At 42.0% G+C, this 25,183-nt stretch overlaps 1 protein-coding gene across 1 annotated transcript in view; it reads right to left on the reverse strand.

Annotated features, from left to right (window-relative positions):
- The window catches only part of LOC141085488 (galactoside alpha-(1,2)-fucosyltransferase 2-like), a 46,202-nt gene extending 27,426 nt beyond the window's left edge, over nt 1-18,776 (reverse strand). Inside the window, exon 1 of the mRNA XM_073570887.1 lies at nt 18,666-18,776. Within this exon, the coding sequence (XP_073426988.1) occupies nt 18,666-18,687 (22 nt within the window). The 5' untranslated portion in view covers nt 18,688-18,776. The remainder of the gene's footprint in view (nt 1-18,665) is intronic.
- Nucleotides 18,777-25,183: the final 6,407 nt, after the last annotated feature.

Raw genomic sequence — 25,183 nt, forward strand, 5'->3', positions numbered from 1 at the left:
ATCACTATGTAATGTCAGATCACTGACAGGCTATAAAAAACAGCCCTCAGTCATCAGCTTTCCTTCTGCTGGTTACAAAAATTGCACGGGAGCTCACGCCACTTTTGCTAGAAAAATAATCTTTTATTAATTAAAAACAAGTACAGTAAGCTGCACACACGCTGTCCTAATTGTATATGTCACATACATCCATACATCTGCCTATCCTGTGTGTATTTACTGTATGTAATCCATCTCTTCTATCCTGGCGGCTCCTGCTGTGATGTCACTCTGCCGTGACTGCTGCATTACCGGCTTTTCTTCTATCTATCTAATATATATATATATATTATATAATATACAAGAGAGGAAGATAGTAAGAATGACAGATATTAAAAGTGAAGCAAGATAGGATTTTGTGTGGTAAAAAGTTAAAAGTGAAGCACGATTGGATTTTATGTGGTAATCTGCTGTATAAAAACAAAAAAACAACATGTGGAATTCGAACCCTTGTTTCCCATTCCAAAAATCAGTTGCTTAACCACTCAGCCACCAGCTTAACAGGAATGCTATTTCTTCCATTATGAGATGAACCATGCAAGTACTATAGTAAGGTGTATTTGAAAAACATTTTGATTTTGATCTTTGACTGGTCAAGTGTCAGGTCTCAGACAAAAACATTCTGATGTTTGATGTTTGATAAAGTATCAAGTATCAGGTATCAGACGAAAATATTTCGATGTTTGAGATTTGAAACAATTAAGTCAAGTATCAGACTCATCCTGAACAAGTTTGCAGTTGCCACTATAGTGTAGTGGTAATGTACTGTGTATAGGATTATAAACATGGGGTTGTGAGTTCAAATTCTAGCAGTGGAACTTAAATTTTTATTTTTATAATTTTTCTTATTATTTTACACCAAAACTATTTTTCATCCAGATACTTCACCCTTAGGCTATAGAAGATTATTTAACTAGAAATCAGGAGGATAACAAGAATGTCAGATATTAAAAGTGGAATGCAGATGGTTCACCCTTAGACTATAGATTATTTTATTACAAGAGAGGAAGATAGTAAGAATGTCAGATATTAAAAGTGAAGCATGATAGGATTTTGTGTGGTAATCTGCTAGTTAAAAATATATATATATAAATATATATATTTTTTGCTAGAAAAATAATCTTTTATTAATTAAAAACAAGTACAGTAAGCTGCACACTTATATATATATATATATTTTTAACTAGCAGATTACCACACAAAATCCTATCGTGCTTCACTTTTAATATCTGACATTCTTACTATATATATATATATATGTAAATAATTACTATACTATATATATGTAAATAATTTCAAATCTGATGTGGGATTAGAACCCACAAATTTCATATTCCATGAATGAGTTGCTTAACCAGTCAGCCAACAGCTCACCAGCCTGCTTAAGAATCCTTTTTCTTCCATTATGAAATGATCCACTCAAGTACTGTATCTGAAAAGCATTTTGATGCTTGATTTTTGATAGCAATCAAGTCTCAGACATCAGGTATCAGGTATCAGACATCAGTTATCAGTTATCAGTTATCAGGTATCAGTCATCAGGTATCAGTCATCAGGTATCAGTTATCAGTCATCAGTCATCAGTCATCAGTCATCAGTCATCAGGTATCAGGTATCAGTCATCAGTCATCAGTCATCAGTCATCAGGTATCAGGTATCAGTCATCAGTCATCAGTCATCAGTCATCAGTCATCAGTCATCAGTCATCAGTCATCAGGTATCAGTCATCAGTCATCAGTCATCAGGTATCAGGTATCAGTCATCAGTCATCAGTCATCAGTCATCAGTCATCAGTCATCAGTCATCAGGTATCAGGTATCAGGTATCAGGTATCAGTCATCAGTCATCAGTCATCAGTCATCAGTCATCAGTCATCAGTCATCAGGTATCAGGTATCAGGTATCAGTCATCAGTCATCAGGTATCAGGTATCAGTCATCAGTCATCAGTCATCAGTCATCAGTCATCAGTCATCAGTCATCAGGTATCAGGTATCAGGTATCAGTCATCAGTCATCAGTCATCAGTCATCAGTCATCAGGTATCAGGTATCAGGTATCAGTCATCAGTCATCAGTCATCAGTCATCAGTCATCAGGTATCAGGTATCAGTCATCAGTCATCAGGTATCAGTCATCAGTCATCAGTCATCAGTCATCAGTCATCAGTCATCAGTCATCAGTCATCAGGTATCAGGTATCAGGTATCAGTCATCAGTCATCAGTCATCAGTCATCAGTCATCAGGTATCAGGTATCAGTCATCAGTCATCAGGTATCAGTCATCAGTCATCAGTCATCAGTCATCAGTCATCAGTCATCAGTCATCAGTCATCAGGTATCAGGTATCAGGTATCAGTCATCAGTCATCAGTCATCAGTCATCAGTCATCAGGTATCAGGTATCAGTCATCAGTCATCAGTCATCAGTCATCAGGTATCAGTCATCAGTCATCAGGTATCAGGTATCAGTCATCAGTCATCAGTCATCAGTCATCAGTCATCAGTCATCAGTCATCAGTCATCAGGTATCAGGTATCAGGTATCAGTCATCAGTCATCAGTCATCAGTCATCAGGTATCAGTCATCAGTCATCAGTCATCAGTCATCAGGTATCAGGTATCAGGTATCAGTCATCAGTCATCAGTCATCAGTCATCAGTCATCAGTCATCAGGTATCAGGTATCAGGTATCAGGTATCAGTCATCAGTCATCAGTCATCAGTCATCAGTCATCAGGTATCAGGTATCAGTCATCAGTCATCAGTCATCAGTCATCAGTCATCAGTCATCAGGTATCAGGTATCAGTCATCAGTCATCAGGTATCAGTCATCAGTCATCAGTCATCAGTCATCAGTCATCAGTCATCAGTCATCAGTCATCAGTCATCAGTCATCAGGTATCAGTCATCAGGTATCAGGTATCAGTCATCAGTCATCAGTCATCAGTCATCAGTCATCAGTCATCAGGTATCAGGTATCAGGTATCAGGTATCAGTCATCAGTCATCAGTCATCAGTCATCAGTCATCAGGTATCAGGTATCAGGTATCAGTCATCAGTCATCAGTCATCAGTCATCAGGTATCAGGTATCAGTCATCAGTCATCAGTCATCAGTCATCAGTCATCAGTCATCAGTCATCAGGTATCAGGTATCAGGTATCAGGTATCAGTCATCAGTCATCAGTCATCAGTCATCAGTCATCAGGTATCAGGTATCAGGTATCAGTCATCAGTCATCAGTCATCAGGTATCAGGTATCAGGTATCAGGTATCAGGTATCAGTCATCAGTCATCAGTCATCAGGTATCAGGTATCAGGTATCAGTCATCAGTCATCAGTCATCAGTCATCAGTCATCAGTCATCAGGTATCAGGTATCAGGTATCAGGTATCAGTCATCAGTCATCAGTCATCAGGTATCAGGTATCAGGTATCAGGTATCAGTCATCAGTCATCAGTCATCAGGTATCAGGTATCAGGTATCAGGTATCAGTCATCAGTCATCAGTCATCAGTCATCAGTCATCAGTCATCAGGTATCAGGTATCAGTCATCAGTCATCAGTCATCAGGTATCAGGTATCAGGTATCAGGTATCAGGTATCAGTCATCAGTCATCAGTCATCAGGTATCAGGTATCAGGTATCAGTCATCAGTCATCAGTCATCAGTCATCAGTCATCAGTCATCAGGTATCAGGTATCAGGTATCAGGTATCAGTCATCAGTCATCAGTCATCAGGTATCAGGTATCAGGTATCAGGTATCAGTCATCAGTCATCAGTCATCAGTCATCAGTCATCAGGTATCAGGTATCAGGTATCAGGTATCAGTCATCAGTCATCAGTCATCAGTCATCAGTCATCAGTCATCAGTCATCAGGTATCAGGTATCAGGTATCAGGTATCAGTCATCAGGTATCAGGTATCAGGTATCAGGTATCAGGTATCAGTCATCAGGTATCAGTTATCAGGTATCAGGTATCAGGTATCAGGTATCAGTCATCAGGTATCAGTTATCAGGTATCAGGTATCAGGTATCAGTCATCAGGTATCAGTCATCAGGTATCAGTCATCAGGTATCAGGTATCAGGTATCAGTTATCAGGTATCAGGTATCAGTCATCAGGTATCAGTCATCAGGTATCAGTTATCAGGTATCAGTTATCAGGTATCAGTCATCAGTCATCAGTCATCAGGTATCAGGTATCAGGTATCAGGTATCAGGTATCAGTCATCAGTCATCAGGTATCAGGTATCAGGTATCAGTCATCAGGTATCAGTCATCAGGTATCAGTCATCAGGTATCAGGTATCAGGTATCAGTTATCAGGTATCAGTCATCAGGTATCAGTCATCAGGTATCAGTCATCAGGTATCAGGTATCAGGTATCAGTTATCAGTTATCAGGTATCAGGTATCAGTTATCAGTTATCAGTTATCAGGTATCAGGTATCAGTCATCAGGTATCAGTTATCAGTTATCAGGTATCAGTCATCAGTCATCAGTCATCAGTCATCAGTCATCAGGTATCAGGTATCAGGTATCAGTCATCAGTCATCAGGTATCAGGTATCAGGTATCAGTCATCAGTCATCAGTCATCAGTCATCAGTCATCAGGTATCAGGTATCAGGTATCAGGTATCAGGTATCAGTCATCAGTCATCAGGTATCAGGTATCAGGTATCAGGTATCAGGTATCAGTCATCAGGTATCAGTTATCAGGTATCAGGTATCAGGTATCAGGTATCAGTCATCAGGTATCAGTTATCAGGTATCAGGTATCAGGTATCAGTCATCAGGTATCAGTCATCAGGTATCAGTCATCAGGTATCAGGTATCAGGTATCAGTTATCAGGTATCAGGTATCAGTCATCAGGTATCAGTCATCAGGTATCAGTTATCAGGTATCAGTTATCAGGTATCAGTTATCAGGTATCAGTTATCAGTTATCAGTTATCAGTTATCAGGTATCAGGTATCAGTTATCAGTTATCAGTTATCAGGTATCAGTTATCAGTTATCAGGTATCAGTTATCAGGTATCAGTTATCAGGTATCAGTTATCAGGTATCAGGTATCAGTCATCAGGTATCAGTCATCAGTTATCAGGTATCAGTTATCAGGTATCAGTTATCAGGTATCAGGTATCAGTCATCAGGTATCAGTCATCAGTTATCAGGTATCAGTTATCAGGTATCAGGTATCAGTTATCAGGTATCAGTTATCAGGTATCAGTCATCAGGTATCAGTCATCAGGTATCAGTCATCAGGTATCAATTATCAGGTATCAGTTATCAGGTATCAGTTATCAGGTATCAGTTATCAGTTATCAGGTATCAGTTATCAGGTATCAGTCATCAGGTATCAGGTATGAGAATCAGGTATCAGTTATCAGGTATCAGTTATCAGGTATCAGTTATCAGGTATCAGTCATCAGGTATCAGGTATCAGTCATCAGGTATCAGTCATCAGGTATCAGTCATCAGGTATCAATTATCAGGTATCAGTTATCAGGTATCAGGTATCAGTTATCAGGTATCAGTTATCAGGTATCAGTTATCAGGTATCAGTCATCAGGTATCAGGTATGAGAATCAGGTATCAGTTATCAGGTATCAGTTATCAGGTATCAGTTATCAGTTATCAGGTATCAGTTATCAGGTATCAGGTATGAGAATCAGGTATCAGACAGAGTATTTCTGATGTTTGATTTTGATATATGATCATGTCCTAAAATGGACACTGTACATAAGGGACCACTATGGGTTTTATGCCACCCCATCAATGTTTTTCTTTAAACTTTTAATGATATTATGAAACAGAAATTATTCAGCTCAGAATATAAGAAATTGATAAATTAATAGATATTCAAAGTCTCAATGTTTTGAGCTGAAATGTTGCATTTCACCTTGTGAGCTATACAAATCCTGCCCTCCTTTTTTGCAGGTCAGTTGCAAGTGCTTCTCACTAAATTAGAAAATCATTAAAAAAGTCAATTTATTTCAGTTCTTCAATGCAAAAAGTGAAACTCATATATTATATAGAGTCATTACATACAAAGTTATCTATGTCAAGTTTTTATTTTTGTTTATGTTGATGATTATGGCTTACAGCCAGTGAAAATCCAAAAGTCATTATCATAGTAAATTAGAATAATTAAAAAAAAGCACCTGCAAAGACTTACTAAGCATTTATAAAGGTCCCATAGTCTGTTTCAGTATGCTCCACAATCATGGGGAAGACTGCTGACGTGACAGATGTCCAGAAGGCAGTCATTGACGCACTCCACAAGGATTGTAAGCCACAAAAGGTCATTGCTAAAGAAGCTGGCTGTTCACAGAGTGCTGTATCCAAGCATATTAATGGAAAGTTGAGTGGAAGAAAAAAGTGTGGTAGAAAAAGGTGCATAAGCAACTCGGATAACCGCAGCCTTGAAAGGATTGTTAAGAAAAGGCGATTCAAAAATTTGGGGGAGATTCACAAGGAGTGGACTGCTGCTGGAGTCATTGCTTCAAGAGCCACCACACACAGGACATGGGCTACAAGTGTCGCAATCCTTGTCTAGCCACTCATGACCAATAGAAAACACCAGAAGCATCTTACCTGGGCCAAGGAGAAAAAGACCTGGACTGTTGCTCAGTGTTTCCAAGTGTTGTTTTCAGATAAAAGTAAATTTAATTAGGAAATTCAAGGTCCCAGAGTCTGGAGGAAGAGTGGAGAGGCCACAATCCAAGCTGCTTGAGGTCTAGTGTGAAGAATCCATAATCAGTGATGGTTTGAGGAGCCATGTCATCTGCTGGTGTAGATCCAATATGTTTTATCAAGACCACAGTCAGCGCAGCCATCTACCAGGAAATGTTAGAGCACTACATGCTTCCACCTGCTGACAAGCTTTTTAAGAGATGGAAATTTAATTCTCCAGCAGGACTTGGCACCTGTCCATACTGCCAAAAGTACCAAGACCTAATTTAAAAACAACAGTATCACCGTGCTTGATTGGCCAGCAAAATCGCCTGACCTTAACCACACAGAGAATCTATGGAGTATTGTCAAGAGGAAGATGAGAGACATCAAACCCAACAATGCAGATGAGCTGAAGGCTGCTATCAAAGCAACCTGGGCTTCCATAACACCTCAGCAGTGCCACCGGCTGATCACCTCCATGCCACGCCGCATTGATGCAGTAATTGATGCAAAAGGAGCCTCAACCAAGTATGAGTGCATTTACTGAACATACATTTCAGGAGGCCAACATTTTGGATTTTAAAATCATTTTTCAAGCTGGTGTTATAAAGTATTCTAATTTACTGAGATAATGACTTTTGGGTTTTCATTGGCTGTAAACCATAATCATCAACATTAACAAATATAAACATGTGAAACAGATCACTCTGTTTGTAATGACTCTATATAATATATGGGTATCACTTTTTGTATTGAAGAACTGAAATAAATTTTTGATGATATTCTAATTTAGGTAATCCTTTGAAGGCATGGACTTGGTAAACTACTACTAGTGCTGCTTCATCTTGCAGTCAAGTTTACAAAAAGAGTTCAAAGCTAAAAAATGTAAGGGTTCATGATTACAAGAATTAACAAATAAATTGTCTATAAAGTCATAGAAAAATAATGGCATATTAAGATCTTTTGGGATTGGAGAAGCAGGAAGCTCATCTGCATATTTCCGGTGCATTCTGGGAAAAGGAGAAGAGTCGCCTTAAGCTGATCGATCGCCGGGACTTGCCGGGTCTCGCTGCTTGAGGACATTGCAAAACCAGGGATTGGAGAAGCAGGAAGCTCATCTGCATATTTCCGGTGCATTCTGGGAAGAGGAAAAGAGTTGCCATAAGCTGATCGATCGCTGGGACTTGCCGGGTCTCGCTGTTTGAGGACATCGCAAAACCACCCATCATAGCCTGCATCAGCAATATGGAAGAGTAGAAAATCCACATGGTCACCTGCAACACATGCTACATGTTTACGGATCTTCCGGCCCAAAAACTCAACTTTACCTGTCAGAAGTGCAAACTTGTTGCCCTCTTAGAGGAAAAGGTGCAGGGACGGGAAGAAAGAATAGCAACATTGAAGGTAATTAAAGAACATGAGGACTTCTTGGATGAAGCAGAAGCAACCATTCAGGATTTGGAAACTGAGAAAAGCTTCAGAGCACATACAGAGGCTGAGAAGTGGAGCCATGTGACGAAAATGGCACAGCTCAGGATGATACCGTATCTACAAGAGAAGACACACTATCAACAAAAGTTACTCTGTCAACAAAAGCGGAAACAAATGACACTCAAAAACACTCACGAGCAACAAGCAGTGCGTCTGGAAAGAAAAGAAGAGTGGTAGTTGTGGGCGACTCACTACTAAGAGGCACGGAGGCAACTATCTGCAGGCCGGACATAACCGCATGAGAAGTATGCTGCCTCCCAGGAGCAAAAATCAAGGATGTGGCCAACAGGATACCAACTATCCTAAAATCCAAGGACGACTACCCTTTCCTACTGATACATGTAGGCACAAATGACACGGCAAGAAATGACCTACCAACTATCGGCGAAGACTTTGAAATTCTGGGGAAGAAAATAAAGGAACGGAACGTACAGGTTGTTTTCTCATCAATCCTCCCAGTCGATGGCCATGGCATCAGAAGATGGAATAGGATTCTAGAGGTGAACAACTGGCTACGACGGTGGTGCAGGCAGCAAGGATTTAGATTCTTGGACCATGGCAGGAATTACCTCTACGATGGACTTCTCGCAAGAGATGGGATACACCTTACAAAACCTGGGAAACACACATTCGCCAGAAGACTTGCCACACTCATCAGGAGGGCTTTAAACTAGAAGAAGAGGGGATGGGAGGAAAAACAGCAGACAAGAACATACAGCAGAAGGACAAACTAATCAAGGATACTAGATGTGGTAAAGAGGACCCAAGACAGGGTACTCAGAAGGAAGCTAAGAAAAAGGAAGCAAAACTTCTTTCCTGCATGCTGACCAACGCAAGAAACCTGAACAATTAGATTGAAGATCTGGAGTTGGTAATGTAAGAGGAAAAATACGACATAGTAGGAATAACTGAGACATGGTTAGACGACAGCTATGACTGGGCGGCTAACTTGCAAGGATATGATTTGTTTAGGAGGGATCGTAAAAAAAGGAAAGGGGGTGGAGTCTGTCTATATATAAAGTCCACTTTAAAGCCCACACTAAGAGAAGATATACAAGAGGGAAATGAAGAGGTGGAGTCTCTATGGGTGGAGATACAAGGAGAGAAAAGTAATAAAATCCTCATAGGGGTTTGTTATAAGCCACCAAATATAACAGAAACCACTGAAAATGTATTATTGAAACAAATAGACAAAGCAGCAAATCACAATGAGGTGATTATTATGGGGGACTTCAACTACCCCGACATAGACTGGGAAACTGAAACCTGCGTATCTCAGAAAGGAAACCAATTTCTGTCAGTGACCAAGGATAATTATCTGTCACAAATTTGTGCTGGGCCCAACTAGAGGGACAGCCCTTCTGGACTTAATTTTAAGCAACAGGCCAGCTAGAATAACAGAAGTACGAGTCAATGGGCACCTAGGGAACAGTGACCACAATATAATACAATTCCACTTGTCCTTCAGTAAGGTGCCCTGGAAGGAGGTTATGAAAACGCTGAATTTCAGGAAAGCAAAGTTTGATCAGCTTAGAGAGGACCTTCGCCGAATTGATTGGGACAATGTCCTCAAAAATAGGAGCACAGAAAATAAATGGGAAATATTTAAATCAGTTTTACACACCCACTGCGAGCTAGCCATACCGTACAGAAATAAAAGGGCTAGGAACAGGAGAACACCAATGTGGCTAAATAAGGATGTAAAAAGGGCAATAAATAACAAGAACAAGGCATTTAGGAAGCTAAAACAAGAAGGCAATGAAGAAGCATTAAAAAGTTATAGAGAAAAAAATAAAATGTGTAAAAAACAAATACATTTAGCAAAAGTGGAAACTGAGAGACTCATTGCTAAGGAAAGTAAAACAAACCCCAAACTATTCTTTAATTATATAAACAGTAAAAAGATTAAAATTGATGGTGTCGGCCCTTTAAAGAACAATGAGGGTGAAATCATAGAGAGCGATGTGGGAAAAGCAAATGTTTTAAATACTTTTTTCTCAACAGTGTTCACACAGGAAAAGGATTTGCCAGGGGAAATGCAGAGTGATAATGTAAACTCCCCATTAAGTATTACCTGCCTAACCCAGGAAGAAGTGCAGAACCGCCTTAGTAAGATTAAAATTGACAAATCACCAGGCCCTGATGGCATTCACCCTCGGGTATTAAGGGAGTTAAGTAATGTGATAGACAGGCCTCTATTCCTTATATTTAAAGACTCTATAGAAACAGGGTCTGTTCCTTTTGATTGGCGGCAAGCAAATGTGGTACCAATATTCAAAAAGGGGTGTAAAAGGGAACCTGGAAACTATAGGCCGGTAAGCTTAACATTTGTTGTGGGTAAAATTTTTGAAGGGTTTCTAAGGGATACCATTATGGAATATCTCAATGTTAATAAATGTTTAACTCCATATCAACATGGATTTATGAAGGATCGCTCCTGTCAAACTAACCTGATCAGCTTCTATGAGGATGTAAGCTCTCAAATGGACCAAGGAGAATCATTGGATGTCATTTATCTCGACTTCTCTAAAGCATTTGACACTGTCCCACATAAAAGATTGGTAAGTAAGATGAGAAAGCTTGGGCTAGGGGAAAATGTGTGTAGATGGGTAGGTAGCTGGCTTAGTGATAGAAAACAAAGAGTGGTTATTAATGGGGCATACTCAGATTGGGCCAGGGTTACTAGTGGGGTACCACAGGGTTCTGTATTGGGCCCCCTACTATTTAATATATTTATTAATGATCTAGTGGATGGCTTACACAGTAAAATATCAGTATTTGCAGATGATACAAAACTATGTAAGGTAGTTAACACAAAGGAGGACAGTTTGCAACTACAGACAGATTTGAGTAAATTGGAGAATTGGGCTGAAAAATGGCAAATGAGGTTTAACACAGATAAGTGTAAGGTTATGCACATGGGAAGGAGAAACAGATGCTACAATTACTTACTAAATGGGAAACTGCTGGGGAAATCAGACATGGAAAAGACTTAGGCATCTTAGTCAATAAGAAGCTAAATTGGAGTGCCCAGTGTCAGGCAGCTGCCACCAAAGCAAATAGGGTCATGGGATGCATTAGAAGAGGTCTGGGGACACGAGATGAAAACATAATTCTCCCTCTGTACAAATCACTCGTCAGACCACACTTGGAGTATTGTGTGCAATTTTGGATGCCGGTGGTCAAGAAAGACATTACTGAACTTGAAAGGGTTCAAAGGCGGGCTACTAAAATGATAAATGGAGTTGGTTCACTACAATACCCAGAAAGGTTATCAAAATTAGGTCTATTTACTCTAGAAAAGAGAAGACTTAGGGGAGACTTAATATATATGTACAAGTATATCAGAGGGCAATACAGAGATCTCTCCAATGAACTGTTTGTACCAAGGACTGTGACAAGAACAAGGGGGCATTCTCTTCGTTTGGAGGAAAGACAATTTCTGCACCAGCATAGAAGAGGGTTCTTCACGGTAAGAGCAGTGAGGCTCTGGAATTCTCTTCCTGAGGAAGTGGTGATGGCCAACTCACTGAATGAATTTAAGAAAGGAATGGATGCTTTTCTTGTGAGTAACAGTATAGAAGGTTACGAATAACAATATTATAGGTAGATAGTTGACCCAGCTTAGGGGAAGGAATTTTTTTCCCTATGGAGAAAATTGGCTTCTACTCTGTGGGTTTTTTGCCTTCCCCAGGATCAACAATGCAGAACAGCTGCACTAAAAATAGGCTGAACTAGATGGACATAAGGTCTTCCTTCAGCCTTCAAAACTATGTTACTTTGCATCATACACATCTGTGCAGCAGAGCTGAGTTTGTCAGATGTAATCTGGTTTATTATTTATCTTTTATTTCATTCATAGTGATATAACAATAATTTTGCAAGACTACTTCACGCAAACTACACAGCCCCCAAAATAAATTCCCATCTATTACAGTGAGCATACAGGGGTGCACTTACTTCTGATTCCTCCGTACACTTAAGTTCCTTAAATATCATTAAGTCTAGTCAAATGAATTTGATAACTTACCATGAATGCAAATACAGAATAATAATTTTCCGATATTGGCACTGAAGGTAAAATATTTTGATGAGAGGCACAGCAGCTCAGGTAGATATAATATTATCTTTGTACTCCGTAAAGGATGGAAAAACCAGCTGCCAAATCTTGAGGGTGATGATCCCTTATGGTGATATGGCACGGGAAATATCTTTAACCCCTTCACCCCCAAGGGTGGTTTGCACGTTCATGACCGGGCCATTTTTTACAATTCTGACCACTGTACTTTTATGAGGTCATAACTCTGGAACGCTTCCATTGATCCCGGTGATTCTGACAATGTTTTCTCGTGACATATTGTACTTCATGTTAGTGGTAAAATTTCATTCAAATAACTTGCGTTTATTTGTGAAAAAAATGGAAATTTGGCAAAAATTTTGAAAATTTCGCAATTTTCCAACTTTGAATTTTTATGCCCTTAAATCACAGAGATACGGCACACAAAAAACTTGATAAGTAACATTTCCCACATGTTTACTTTACATCAGCACAATTTTGGAACCAAAATTTTTTTTTGTTAGGAAGTTATAAGGGTTAAAAGTTGACCAGCGATTTCTCATTTTTACAACACCATTTTATTTTTAGGACCACATCACATTTGAAGCCACTTTGAGGGGTCTATATGATAGAAAATACCCAAAAGTGACACCATTCTAAAAACTGAACCCCTTAAGGTGCTCAAAACCACATTCAAGAAGTTTATTAACCCATTAGGTGCGTCACAGGAATTTTTTTGAATATTTAAAAAGAAATGAACATCTAACTTTTTTTCACAAAAAAAATACTTCAGGTTCAATTTTTTTTATTTTACCAAGGGTAACAGGAGAAATTGGACTGCAAAAGTTATTGTGCAATTTGTCCTGAGTACGCTGATACCTGATTTGTGGGGGGGAACGACTGTTTCGGCGCATGGCAGAGCTCAGAATGGAAGGAGCGCCGTTTTACTTTTTCAATGCAAAATTGGCTGGAATTCAGAACGGACGCCATGTCACGTTTGGAGAGTCCCTGATGTACCTAAACAGTGGAAACCCCCTACAAGTGACCCCATTTTGGAAACTAGACCCCCCAAGGAACTTATCTAGATATGTGGTGAGAACTTTGAACCCACAAGGGCTTTACAGAAGTTTATAACGTACAGCGGTACTATTAAAAAATCATATTTTTTCCACAAAAATGATCTTTTCACCCCAATTTTTATTTTCCCAAGGGTAACAGGACCCTAAAAGTTATTGTGCAATTTGTGCTGAGTACGCTGATACCCCACATGTGGGGGTAAACCACTATTTGGGCGCATGGCAGAGCTCGGAAGGGAAGCAATGCCATTTGACGTTTTTGGCTGGAATTGAGATCGGACACCATGTCGCGTTTGGAAAACCCCTGATGTACCAAAACAGTGGAAACCCCCACAAATGACACCATTTTGGAAACTAGACCCCCTAAGGAACTTATCTAGATGTGTGGTGAGAACTTTGAACCCCCATGGGCTTCACAGAAGTTTATAACATACAGCCATACAATTAAAAAATCATATTTTTTCCACAAAAATGATCTTTTCACCCTCAATTCTTATTTTTCCAAGGGTAACAGGACCCTAAAAGTTATTGTGCAATTTGTCCTGAGTACGCTGATACCCCACATGTGGGGGTAAACCACTATTTGGGCGCATGGCAGAGCTCGGAAGGGAAGCAGCGCCATTTGACGTTTTTGGCTGGAATTGAGATCGGACACCATGTCGCGTTTGGAAAACCCCTGATGTACCAAAACAGTGGAAATCCCCCACAAATGACACCATTTTGGAAACTAGACCCCCTAAGGAACTTATCTAGATGTGTGGTGAGAACTTTGAACCCCCATGGGCTTCACAGAAGTTTATAACATAAAGCCATACAATTAAAAAATCATATTTTTTCCACAAAAATGATTTTTTCACCCTCAATTCTTATTTTTCCAAGGGTAACAGGACCCTAAAAGTTATTGTGCAATTTGTTCTGAGTACGCTGATACCCCACATGTGGGGGTAAACCACTATTTGGGCGCATGGCAGAGCTCGGAAGGGAAGCAGCGCCATTTGACGTTTTTGGCTGGAATTGAGATCGGACACCATGTCGCGTTTGGAAAACTCCTGATGTACCAAAACAGTGGAAACCCCCCACAAATGACACCATTTTGGAAACTAGACCCCCTAAGGAACTTATCTAGATGTGTGGTGAGCACTTTGACCCCCCCAGTGCTTCACAGAAGTTTATAATGCCCGGGCGTGAAAATAAATAATTCGTATTTTTTCCACAAACATGATCTTTTAGTCACCATTTTTTTATTTTCCCAAGGGTACCAGGAGAAATTGGACCCCAAAAGTTGTTGTCCAATTTGTCCTGAGTATGCTGATACCCCATATGTGGGAGAAAACTACTGTATGGGCACACGTCGGGGCTCGGAAGGGAAGTAGTGACGTTTTGGAATGCAGACTTTGATGGAATGGTCTGCGGGTGTCATGTTGCCTTTGGAGAGCCCCTAATGTACCTAAACAGTGGAAACCCCCCACAAATGACACCATTTTGTAAACTAGACCCCCCAAGGAACTTATCTAGATGTGTGGTGAGCACTTTGAACCCCCCAGTGCTTCACAGAAGTTTATAACGCCCGGGTGTGAAAATAAAAAATTCGTATTTTTTCCACAAACATGATCTTTTAGTCACCATTTTTTTATTTTCACAAGGGTACCAGGAGAAATTGGACCCCAAAAGTTGTTGTCCAATTTGTCCTGAGTTTGCTGATACCCCATATGTGGGTGAAAACTACTGTATGGGCACACGTCGGGGCTCGGAAGGGAAGTAGTGACGTTTTGGTATGCAGACTTTGATGGAATGGTCTGCGGGTGTCATGTTGCCTTTGGAGAGCCCCTAATGTACCTAAACAGTGGAAACCCCCCACAAATCACCCCATTTTGAAAACTAGACTCACTAAGGAACTTATCTAGATGTGAGGTGAGCACTTTGAACCCCCAAGGGCTTCACAGAAGTTTATAATGCCAGGGCATGAAAATAAAAAAATCGTATTTTTTCCAGAAACATGGTCAATTAGTCCCCAATTTTTTCATTTTCCCAAGGGTAACAAGAGAAATTGGACCCCAAAAGTTGTTGTCCAATTTGGCCTGAGTACGCTGACACCCCATATGTGGGAGAAAACTACTGTATGGACACACGTCGGGGCTCGGAAGGGAAGCAGTGATGTTTTGGAATGCAGACTTTGATGGAATGGTCTGCGGGTGTCATGTGCGTTTGGAGAGCCCCTGATGTACCTAAACTATTGAAACTCCCCACAAGTGACCCCATTTTGGACACTAGACCCCCCACGGAACTTATCTAGATGTGTGGTGAGCACTTTGAACCCCCAAGTGCTTCACAGAAGTTTATAACACTCGGACGTGAAAATAAAAAAATCATTTTTTTCCACAAAAATGATATTTTTGCCCCCAATTTTTTATTTTCCTAAGGGTAACAGGAGAAATTGGACCCCAAAAATTGTTTTGCAATTTGTCCTGAGTAGGCTGATACCCTACATGTGGGGGTAAAACACTGTTTGGGCGCATGGCAGAGCTTGGAAGGGAAGGAGCACCATTTGACTTTTTCAACTCAGAATTGGCTGGAATTGAGATCAGACGCCATGTTGCATTTGGAGAGCCCCTGATGTGCCCAAACAGTGGAAACCCCCAATTATAACTCCAACCCTAACCCCAACACACCCCTAACCCTAATCTGAGCCCTAACCCTAGCCCTAACCCTAGCCCTAGCCCTAACCCTAGCCCTAACCCTAACCCTAGCCCTAACCCTAGCCCTAACCCTAGCCCTAACCCTAGCCCTAACCCTAAGGCTGTGTGCACACGCTGCGGATTTTGCTGCGGTTCCGCAGCGGTTTTGGCTGCTGCGGACCCCAGTACCATGATTCCCTATGGGAATCAAAAACCGCAGTGCAGACGGTGCGGAATTTTCCGCGCGGATTATCTGCGGTTTTCAATCCGCAGAAAGAATTGACATGTCAATTCTTTCTGCGGATTCTCCTGCGGTTTGCCATCTCCTCTATTGAGGAGATGAAAAACCGCAGGACAAAACCGCAGCGCAATCTGCAGGTAAAACCGCAGGTCTTTTGACCTGCGGTTTCGCCTGCGGATTTTACAAAATCCGCTCGGATGAATCCGCACCTAATCCGCAGCGTGTGCACACAGCCTTACCCTAACGGGAAAATGGAGATAAATACTTTTTTTAGTTTTATTATTTTTCCCTAACTAAGGGGGTGATAAAGGGGGGTTTGACTTACTATTTATGGCGGTTTTTATGTTTGGCGGCTGTCACACGCTAAAAGACGCTTTTTATTGTAAAATAGTTTTTGCATCACCACATTTTGAGAGCTATAATTTTTCCGTATTTTGACCCACTGAGTCATGTGAGGTCTTATTTTTTGCGGGATGAGTTGACGTTTTTATTGGTACCATTTTCGGGCACGTGACATTTTTTGATCGCTTTTTATTCCTATTTTTGGGACGCAGAATGAACAAAAACCAGCGTTTCATGAATTTCTTTTGGGGGGGTGCGTTTACACCGTTCCGCGTGCGGTAAAATTGATAAAACGGTTTTATTCTTCGGGTCAGTACAGTTACAGCGATACCTCATTTAGGTCGTTTTTTTATGTTTTTGTCGGTTTTATGCAATGAAAACTATTTTATATAAAAAATAATTATTTTTGCATCGCTTTATTCTGTGAGCTATAACTTTTTTATTTTTTCGCTGATGATGCTGTGTGGCAGCTCGTTTTTTGCGGGACAAGATGACATTTTCAGCGGTACCATGGATATTTATATGCGTCTTTTTGATCGCGCGTTATTACACTTTTTGTTTGGCGGTATGATAATAAATCATTATTTTTTGCTTCGTTTTTTATTTTTATTTTTTAAGGGGTTCGCTAAAAGGGTTAACTAATGGGACAGTTTTATAGGGCGGGTCATTACGGACGCGGCGATACCTAATATGTGTACTTTTATTGTTTTTTTTTTTAATTATTTTCAAAAAATGAATTTATTGGGGAATATTTTTTTTTTTTTTTACTAATTTATTTGGCGATTTTTTTAAATTTATTTTTACATTTTTTTTTAATTTTTTTTTTACTTTATTACATAGTCCCAGGTGGGACATCACTGTCCTGTGACAGATCGCTGATCTGTCACATCACAGATCACTGTGACAGATCAGCAATCTGTCACAGGCATTGAAGCAGACTTCCTCTTGCCTGCGCTTTGCAGGCACTGAGGAAGCCAGCTTCCTCAGGTCCCCGAAGGCCCCCGTCGCCATCTTGGATTCGGGGGCCTGGAGGATAGGAGCCCCCCGCAGCAGCGCTGCACATTGCGCTGCCGTGGGGGGCTCAGGGAAGCACGGAGGGAGCCCCCTCCCTGCCGATGCTTCCCTTTAACTCCCGGTACACCGCGATCATGTTTGATCGCGGTGTGCAAGGGGTTAACGTGTCGGGGGCGGTCCGTGACCGCCCCTGACACATAGTGCCGGGTGTCAGCTGTGATAATCAGCTGACACCCGGCCGCGATCAGCGGCGCTCACCACGTGGGCGCCGCTGATCGCGGTAGACGTACTATCCCGTCCACGGTCATACGGGCCCGGGTACCGTGGACGGGATAGTACGTCGGATGTCAGGAAGGGGTTACCATGACTGACATATCATCACTCCTCCATCTAGACAGTAATTAATACTGCCTATTAAAAGTTTGGCAGAGAACTTTTGCCAGGAATTCCAATGCACTGTTATCAAGCTGGTAAATCTACAACTTTCAGGATTTTGATATCTTGCAATGAATTGTGATCTTTTTCGTTTAGAAATGAGGGGCTAAGATCATGGGTTGCAGTTGATGAACACCCATGGTGCATTAGATGGATGTTTTAGGTTGGATTTTCCTTTTAAATTGTAACTTTTTGTTTCATATTCTTTTTTACTTAATAATAATTGAGCTTTCGAACAATCCACTATCTTTTCCCTACTCACTTGTTATTATTGAAGGGGCTGTACTTGTAAGATATGAATGTACCTGATCCTCTAGACTAGAGGAAGAGACCCTTTTTCTAAAAGTTCCAAAGCAGAGGAAACTCATGTGCTAATTCAGACTTTATGCAGAATTAAACCCACATTTGCTGTTTTTCATAATATTGTTTGTGCGCAGGCTGCAAATATTTTCGGAGTGCTAGAAAAAAATGCTCGAGTCCCTGGGGCTTCCATTTAACAATTCAGCTTTGCTACATCTGTGTACCATGTCTGATTCTAAATGTTATAACATGTACTTACTGAATTTTTGGAAGATTATGTAACAGTCCATGGACTGATCTTAGGGGATAAAGGTCCTCCTTACCTGTCGGCGTAGGTTGCTTCATTTTTCCCTTCAGTCCTTTCTGCCTCCTATAATGTTATATCATCCAGAGAGCGAGAGGCGAGCACCTTCACCATCGTCACCTGTCACCTTTCCAGGTAATGTACAGGGTGTGAACTGAGCAGACACGGGTAACCTGACTATGAGATGGAGTCACTCAGGGTGTGGTGAATTATTCCTGGCTTTGTCTGAAATCAAAGAGTACAAGGGGATTGGCTTTAATGAATGCCGGAAAAATAGGAATAGGTTAGGACAATGCAAAAAGGCTTTAACGCAGTCCTATGCAAACATTGATTGGCGTAGGGGTAATGCATTGCTCAGGTTCATGTTACATGATCTCGAGAGTCAGGGATAGATGCCGCCATGATGCTTCTTCCTGTGATATAGGGCTCATAAGGGATTTTAGCTTATTCTCCCCAGGCTACGTGCAATTAATGGGAACGTAACACCTCTTTTTTTTTATAAATCTGATAGCGACATGTAAACATTTTTTCTAATCTGGTTTAATTTTATGATTATATATATTTTTTTATTCTTGGGCAGCGTTCTTGGCTGAGCATTAAGAGATCTGCCTTACAGTAGCCAAATGTCGGATGAGTCTCATGCTAACCCTAATGGGAGACTAATGCGTAGCCATTTATGTTTACCGTGATAATGATACGTTGCTTTAATCTGTTTTATTCCAGGAATATAATGGCAAGCTGAAAGTAATACTTTGTTTACTCTTCAACAGGACAAGAGAATAAATGAGAGTGAAAATGGACAGTAAAAACATGACCTCAAAGTGGTAGCATACTGGGAATTGGACTTTAACCACTTCCAAACACGTGCATAACACGCTGGGGAAAGGATTTTTGGCGCAAGGTGAGGCTCTGAGTCAATTCCACATAGTGTAGGTGCATACAATACATTAAAGGAGGTTGGGATCATTGTCCTGCTGGAAGACCCATAACCTAGGACGTAAACCCAGCTTTTGACACTGGGCGCTACATTGCAACTCAAAATCCATTGCTAATCTTCAAATTTCATGATGCCTTGCACACAGTGAAGGCACCTAGTGCCAGAGGCAGCAAAACAACCCCAAAACATCTTTAAACTTTCACCATATTTGACTGTAGGTACTGTGTTTGTTTCTTTGTATGCCTCATTCCGTTTTCTGTAAATAGTATAAGGATGTGCTTTACTAAAAACCTCTATCTTGGACTAATCTTTCCACAAGACACTTCATTAGAAGGATTTTTTGTCTCTGCCTGCAGTCCCTCTCTCCCTGCTGAGACGCAAGCGTACCCACTTCCACGGCTCCTGTCTTGCTCCTTCCATGTTTGCTGCTGCCTGGGGTGCGTGCACCACACAGGTCATTGGGCACTGTGCTTAAGGAGCGTACAATCATGTATTCCTCAAAAGTGTCCCCAGCCAATAGCTGGAGGACACTTACTATTTAAAGCACCTCCTTCAACATGGAGGTGCCTGTGCAATGTTGTAAGTTTGTTTCCTATCACTCTTGTGAGTTCTCAGTGCTCATATCCCAGAAAGCTGCACTTGCCAGTGTCTATCTCTATGTCAGCCGGTCCCACTGCAGCTGCCAGTGTTCATCACAATGGAAGCCGGTCCCGCTGCATCTGCCAGTGCTCATCTCGACGTCAACCGGTCCCGCTGTACCTTCCAGTGCTCATTTCAATGTCAGCCAGTCCTGTTGCACCTGTCTATGCTCATCTCTGCGTCACCTGCTCCAGTTGCTCTTGTCAACGCTTGTCTCAAGATCAGTTGGTCCTGCTGCACCTGCCATTACTCATCTCAATGTCAGCCGGTCCAGTTGCACCTGCCAGTGCTCATCTCAAGATCAGTTGGTCCTGCTGCACCTGCCAGTACTCATCTCAATGTCAGATGTTCCGTTGCACCTGCCAGTGCTCATCTCTACATCACCTGCCAGTTGCACTTGCCAGTGCTCATCTCTCCGTCAGCCAGACCCTTCTGCATCTGTTGTACCTGTCATCTTACTCTGCCTGCCTGCATCTGTTGGACATTCCCTCAGGCCACCCAAGCTACCCGTTCCTAGGGGGTCAGCTGCCATCTAGCCAAGGTCAGTCCTACAGAAGCACATGGACCACCTTCCTTGTCTTTCCTTGGATCACAGTATCATACACTGCTGCATATCTGTAGTCAGATTGGGTGAGGCTCCTAGCCATGCCCCTCCAGGTCTTCCTATTGCTTTGGCACAGTGGCTTCTCCACCCAGCCCGTTGCACTAACTCACAAACATTTTGGCAAACTGCAGTATAGCTTTTTTATATCCTCCTGGGTCTGATGCCAAAACATTTAATTTCATTCAAGTATCAACCGATAGTTATGCTGACACTGATGCACTCTGAGCCTGCAGGACAGCTTAAATTTCTTTGGATTTTGATTGGATCTGTTCTTCCACCATCCGAACTATTCTGCGTTGCAAACTTTCATCAATTTTTCTCTGCCGTCCATATCCAGGGAGATTAACTACAGTGCAATGAGTTCTAAACTTCTTGATTATCTAGCGCACTGTGGACAAAGGAACATCAAGATCTCTGGAGACGAACTTGTAATCCAAAGACAGTTCAAAGACAGGTCCAAAGACAGTTCTCTCCTCTTTCTGTTCTCCATGCCTTATGTGGCACACACAGACACACAATGCAAAGACTGTCCACATCTCTCCTTTTTATCTGGTTTCAGGTGGGATTTTTATATTGCCAACACCTGTTACTTGCCACCGGTGAGATTGAATGAGCATCATATGCTTTAAACAAAGTTGTTTACCTATAATTTTGGAAAAGTGGCAACAATCCTCTCCAGCTCATTTTTGGGGTTTTGTGTGAAATTATCTCCAATTTGGCTTTTTTTCTATTTTTTGTATTGTTTCAATACAAACAAATTAAATAAGTATGAGTATAACAAAATGTTTATTTGCAATAATTTTGTGGGAGAAATACTTAATTTTCTGGAACAATTTCAACGGTGCCTATACTTTCAGTGCCTTACACTTAAAACCACCTCACCAAAAACTTAGAGCCACCTTTTCAAAAACTAGAAGCCACCTTGCCAAAAACTAGGAAGGCACCTAACGAAAAATGAGGGTGAAGCTCACCAAAAATTAGGGGTCATCATACAAAAAAGTAGAGGCCATGTCACCAAAAACTAAGAGCCACCTCTACACATCTAATGGGCACCTTACATTTTATGAGGAACTTAGCTAAACAATCTGATTAGGTTGTCTGCTTTTCTTCCCAATGTATAATACTATACAGGGTGGACCATGAAATTACACCCCATGTTCTGTTTCCTTTCTATGGTCAGAAGAGGATGACATTTCTCGGACATCATTTATCAGAATTGTCTTACAGTAAATCTGATATTGTAGCCCCTAGCAAGCAATCAGAGTTTGGCTTTCATTCTACCAGAGCAGTTTAAGAAATGACTCATCATCTCCTTCCAACCTGTCGACCCTGGATAGAAAGGGACACTGATATGGTGATGGTGGTGCTGATAGTGTGCCATAGTTAGAATGGGTGTAAGAGTATTCCCACCACAGAAGGCCACAGAGTTAAGAGGGTTTTACACATAGCGATATCGCTAGCGATATGCTATAACGTCACCAATTTTGAGACATTATAGCGATATCGCTAGCGATATTGCTATGTGTGATACTTACCTCCGACCGGCTCCACCGCTGTCCATCGCTGATCGCGCGACAATGTCCGGCTCCATTTCTCGTCGTCAGCTTCCTGCTGGGCTTCCTGCTGGCGCCGACGAGCGGCGCGTGGAAGCGGGCGGGAGGACATCAGGATCGCTGTGTGTGAAAGGTGAGTATCGTGCGCTGTGTCGCTGCTGCATCGCTGTGAGGTCTGCCTGTGTGACAGCTCACTAGCGATCATTTAGTGATGCACCGGGTCGGATCGCTGGTCGGATCGCTGATGCATCGCTAAATGTAAAGGGGCATTTAGAGCGCCGTTCAGTTTGCATCACGCTGTGATAACGGGTCAAGTATTCTCTACTGAGGCATTACAGCATCAATTGAAGTAGCCATCAGGTTTCAACAGGGATCCGAAGGAAAACTATAAAGCCAAGTTGGGAGCTGACCTACGTCTTGAGATCTGATACCTGGTGTGGTCCTCATTGAGATACTTAAAGGTACTGTCACACTAAGCGATATCGCTAGCAATATCGCTATGACTTGTGACGTTATAGCGATATTGCTAGCGATATCACTGTGTCTGATACTTACCTACGACCCGCTGCCCCGCTGGTTATCGCTGATCACGCGAGAACGTCCTAGACCGCTTCTCGTCGTCAGCTTCATGCGGCGCTTCCTGTGGAGAGACGAGCGACGAGCGTGGAGCCGGGCGGGAGGACGCAGGATCGCCTAGTGTGACAGGTAAGTAGCGACCCCCATCCCCAGCGATGTCGCTGGTGAGATCTGCCTGTGTGGCAGCTCACTAGCGACTACTAAGCGATGTACCAGCGATCCTGACTGCGTCATATCGCTGGTCGGGATCGCTGGTACATCGCTAAGTGTGACAGTACCTTTAATTTTCATGGCTGGGTAAGGTTACATGAGATAGAACAATTTGTGTCTCAGGTGGTGGTAAGGATTTCTCCTTATTAAATACAGCTGGGTGTGAAAGAATTGAAAATATCAACAACTATGTAACTACGGGAATGGACTTTCATCAGGTGGATCAATGACTGCCTACATTCCCCATGTATTACCGTATTTTTCGGACTATAAGATGCACCAGACCATAAGACGCACCCCAAATATTCAGAAGGAAAATAGGGAAAAAAAATTAATGTGTCAAATGGGGGTCTGTCTTACAGTCTGTATTCAGCTTACCCAGGGGGGATCATCAGCACTGGTGGAGTGGGGTCACAGGAGATGTTTCGTGGTCCTGCGATATGACTCCCATCCCTAGCTGGTGCGGCAGGTGTGGTGGCCTCCGGGAAATCCCATCCCAGGCTGGTGCGGCAGGTTCGGCGGTGGTGCTCGGGGCTCTGCCAGCATGTTGTGAAAGACTGGAGGCCCCACATATCCATTTCTGCGATGAGGTGGCCTCCGGGAAATCCCATCCCAGGCTGGTGTGGCAGGTTCGGCGATAGTGCTCTGTGGTGCTGGTGGCTCCACTGGCATCTTGTGAAAGCCCTCATATCCATTGTTGCGAAGCTGTGGCCTCCGTGAAAATGGCCGCTGGAGGTGGCGCATGCTCAGATTGAGATATCGGCAATGAGATCTCGTTGCCGAGATCTCAATCTCTCTTTGCCGCGATCTCAGTCTGCTGAGATGTGGTGGCCTCCGGGAAAATGGCCGCCGGGTGTGGCGCATGCTCAGATGGGCTGCTCCTGGTGGCTATTTTCCCGCAAGTCACTGCATCTCAGCAGACTGAGATCGCGGCAACGAGATCTCATCCCGAAAACTCAGGAGACGAAATCTTGGGATGAGATCTCGTTGCCGAGATCTCAATCTGAGCATGCACTGCCCCCCAGCGGCCATTTTCCCAGAGGCCACCGCATCACAGCAATGGATGTGCGGGACCTCCAGATTTTCACAAAATGCAAGCAGAGCTCCACCGCACCACAGAGCACCACCGCCAAACCTGCCGCACATGCTGCACTAGCCACACCAGTCTGGGAAGGGAGTGTGATCATCGTCCGGCAGCGTCGGGCCGGGACCGCCACAGAATCGCCGATTCCTGCTGCCGCCAAAGTATTTGTAAGTATATTCCGACTATAAGACGCACCCCCATTTTCCCCAAAAAATTTTTGGGAAAAAAGGGTGTCTTTAATTCTGAAATATACAGTATTTTAAGAACTGTGTTTGGAAACCCCCAACGGTCAGTACTCTCGTGATTGAAGACATATAATAGCTTCTCTGATATCTCGTCAAGTGAGCAAACACTTCTATTTGTCGTGTCTTTGTCATGTTAGGAATGCCACAATGTAGACTGAACACTCAGTTGGAAAGCAAATTTGTACTCTGGTTGAAATATGTAATAATCACCCATTTTTGATTCATCAAAGTCACTGTATGTTAACAAATGGTTTGCAATATATTTAGTTGTTCTCCTTTTATGGTGGAATATTTAACAAATGGAGCTTTATGAAAGTCTTTAGCAACCTGTGGCTTCACAGGGACAACACTGCCATGAATGTTTGTTGAACTATCGGTACACCAGGTGCCCTCTGGACACTTCCAATTCTGTTTGTAGCCGGTTGACACTGCTGGCTACCTTTCACTCTTTAGGCTTTGTCATGACCCAAACTTTTATATATTTTTATTGGATTCTAGTTATTCCAGAATACTCTCTAGCGGAAAACTCTGGAAGTCCGATTTGGCTGCATCTACCTTGACTCCTCTGGATTTGACCATTTAATTCTTTTTGACAAGACCAGTTTGTATACCTGAGCTTTATTTTCAATGTTGTGCACTTGCTTCCTAAGATAAGTAGCTTGCTAATATGTCACTGGAGATGCACTGCA

This window comes from Dendrobates tinctorius, unplaced genomic scaffold (genome assembly GCF_039654945.1).
Source record: "Dendrobates tinctorius isolate UK_male_01 unplaced genomic scaffold, ASM3965494v1 ptg000028l, whole genome shotgun sequence".
Taxonomy (NCBI): Eukaryota; Metazoa; Chordata; class Amphibia; order Anura; family Dendrobatidae; genus Dendrobates; species Dendrobates tinctorius.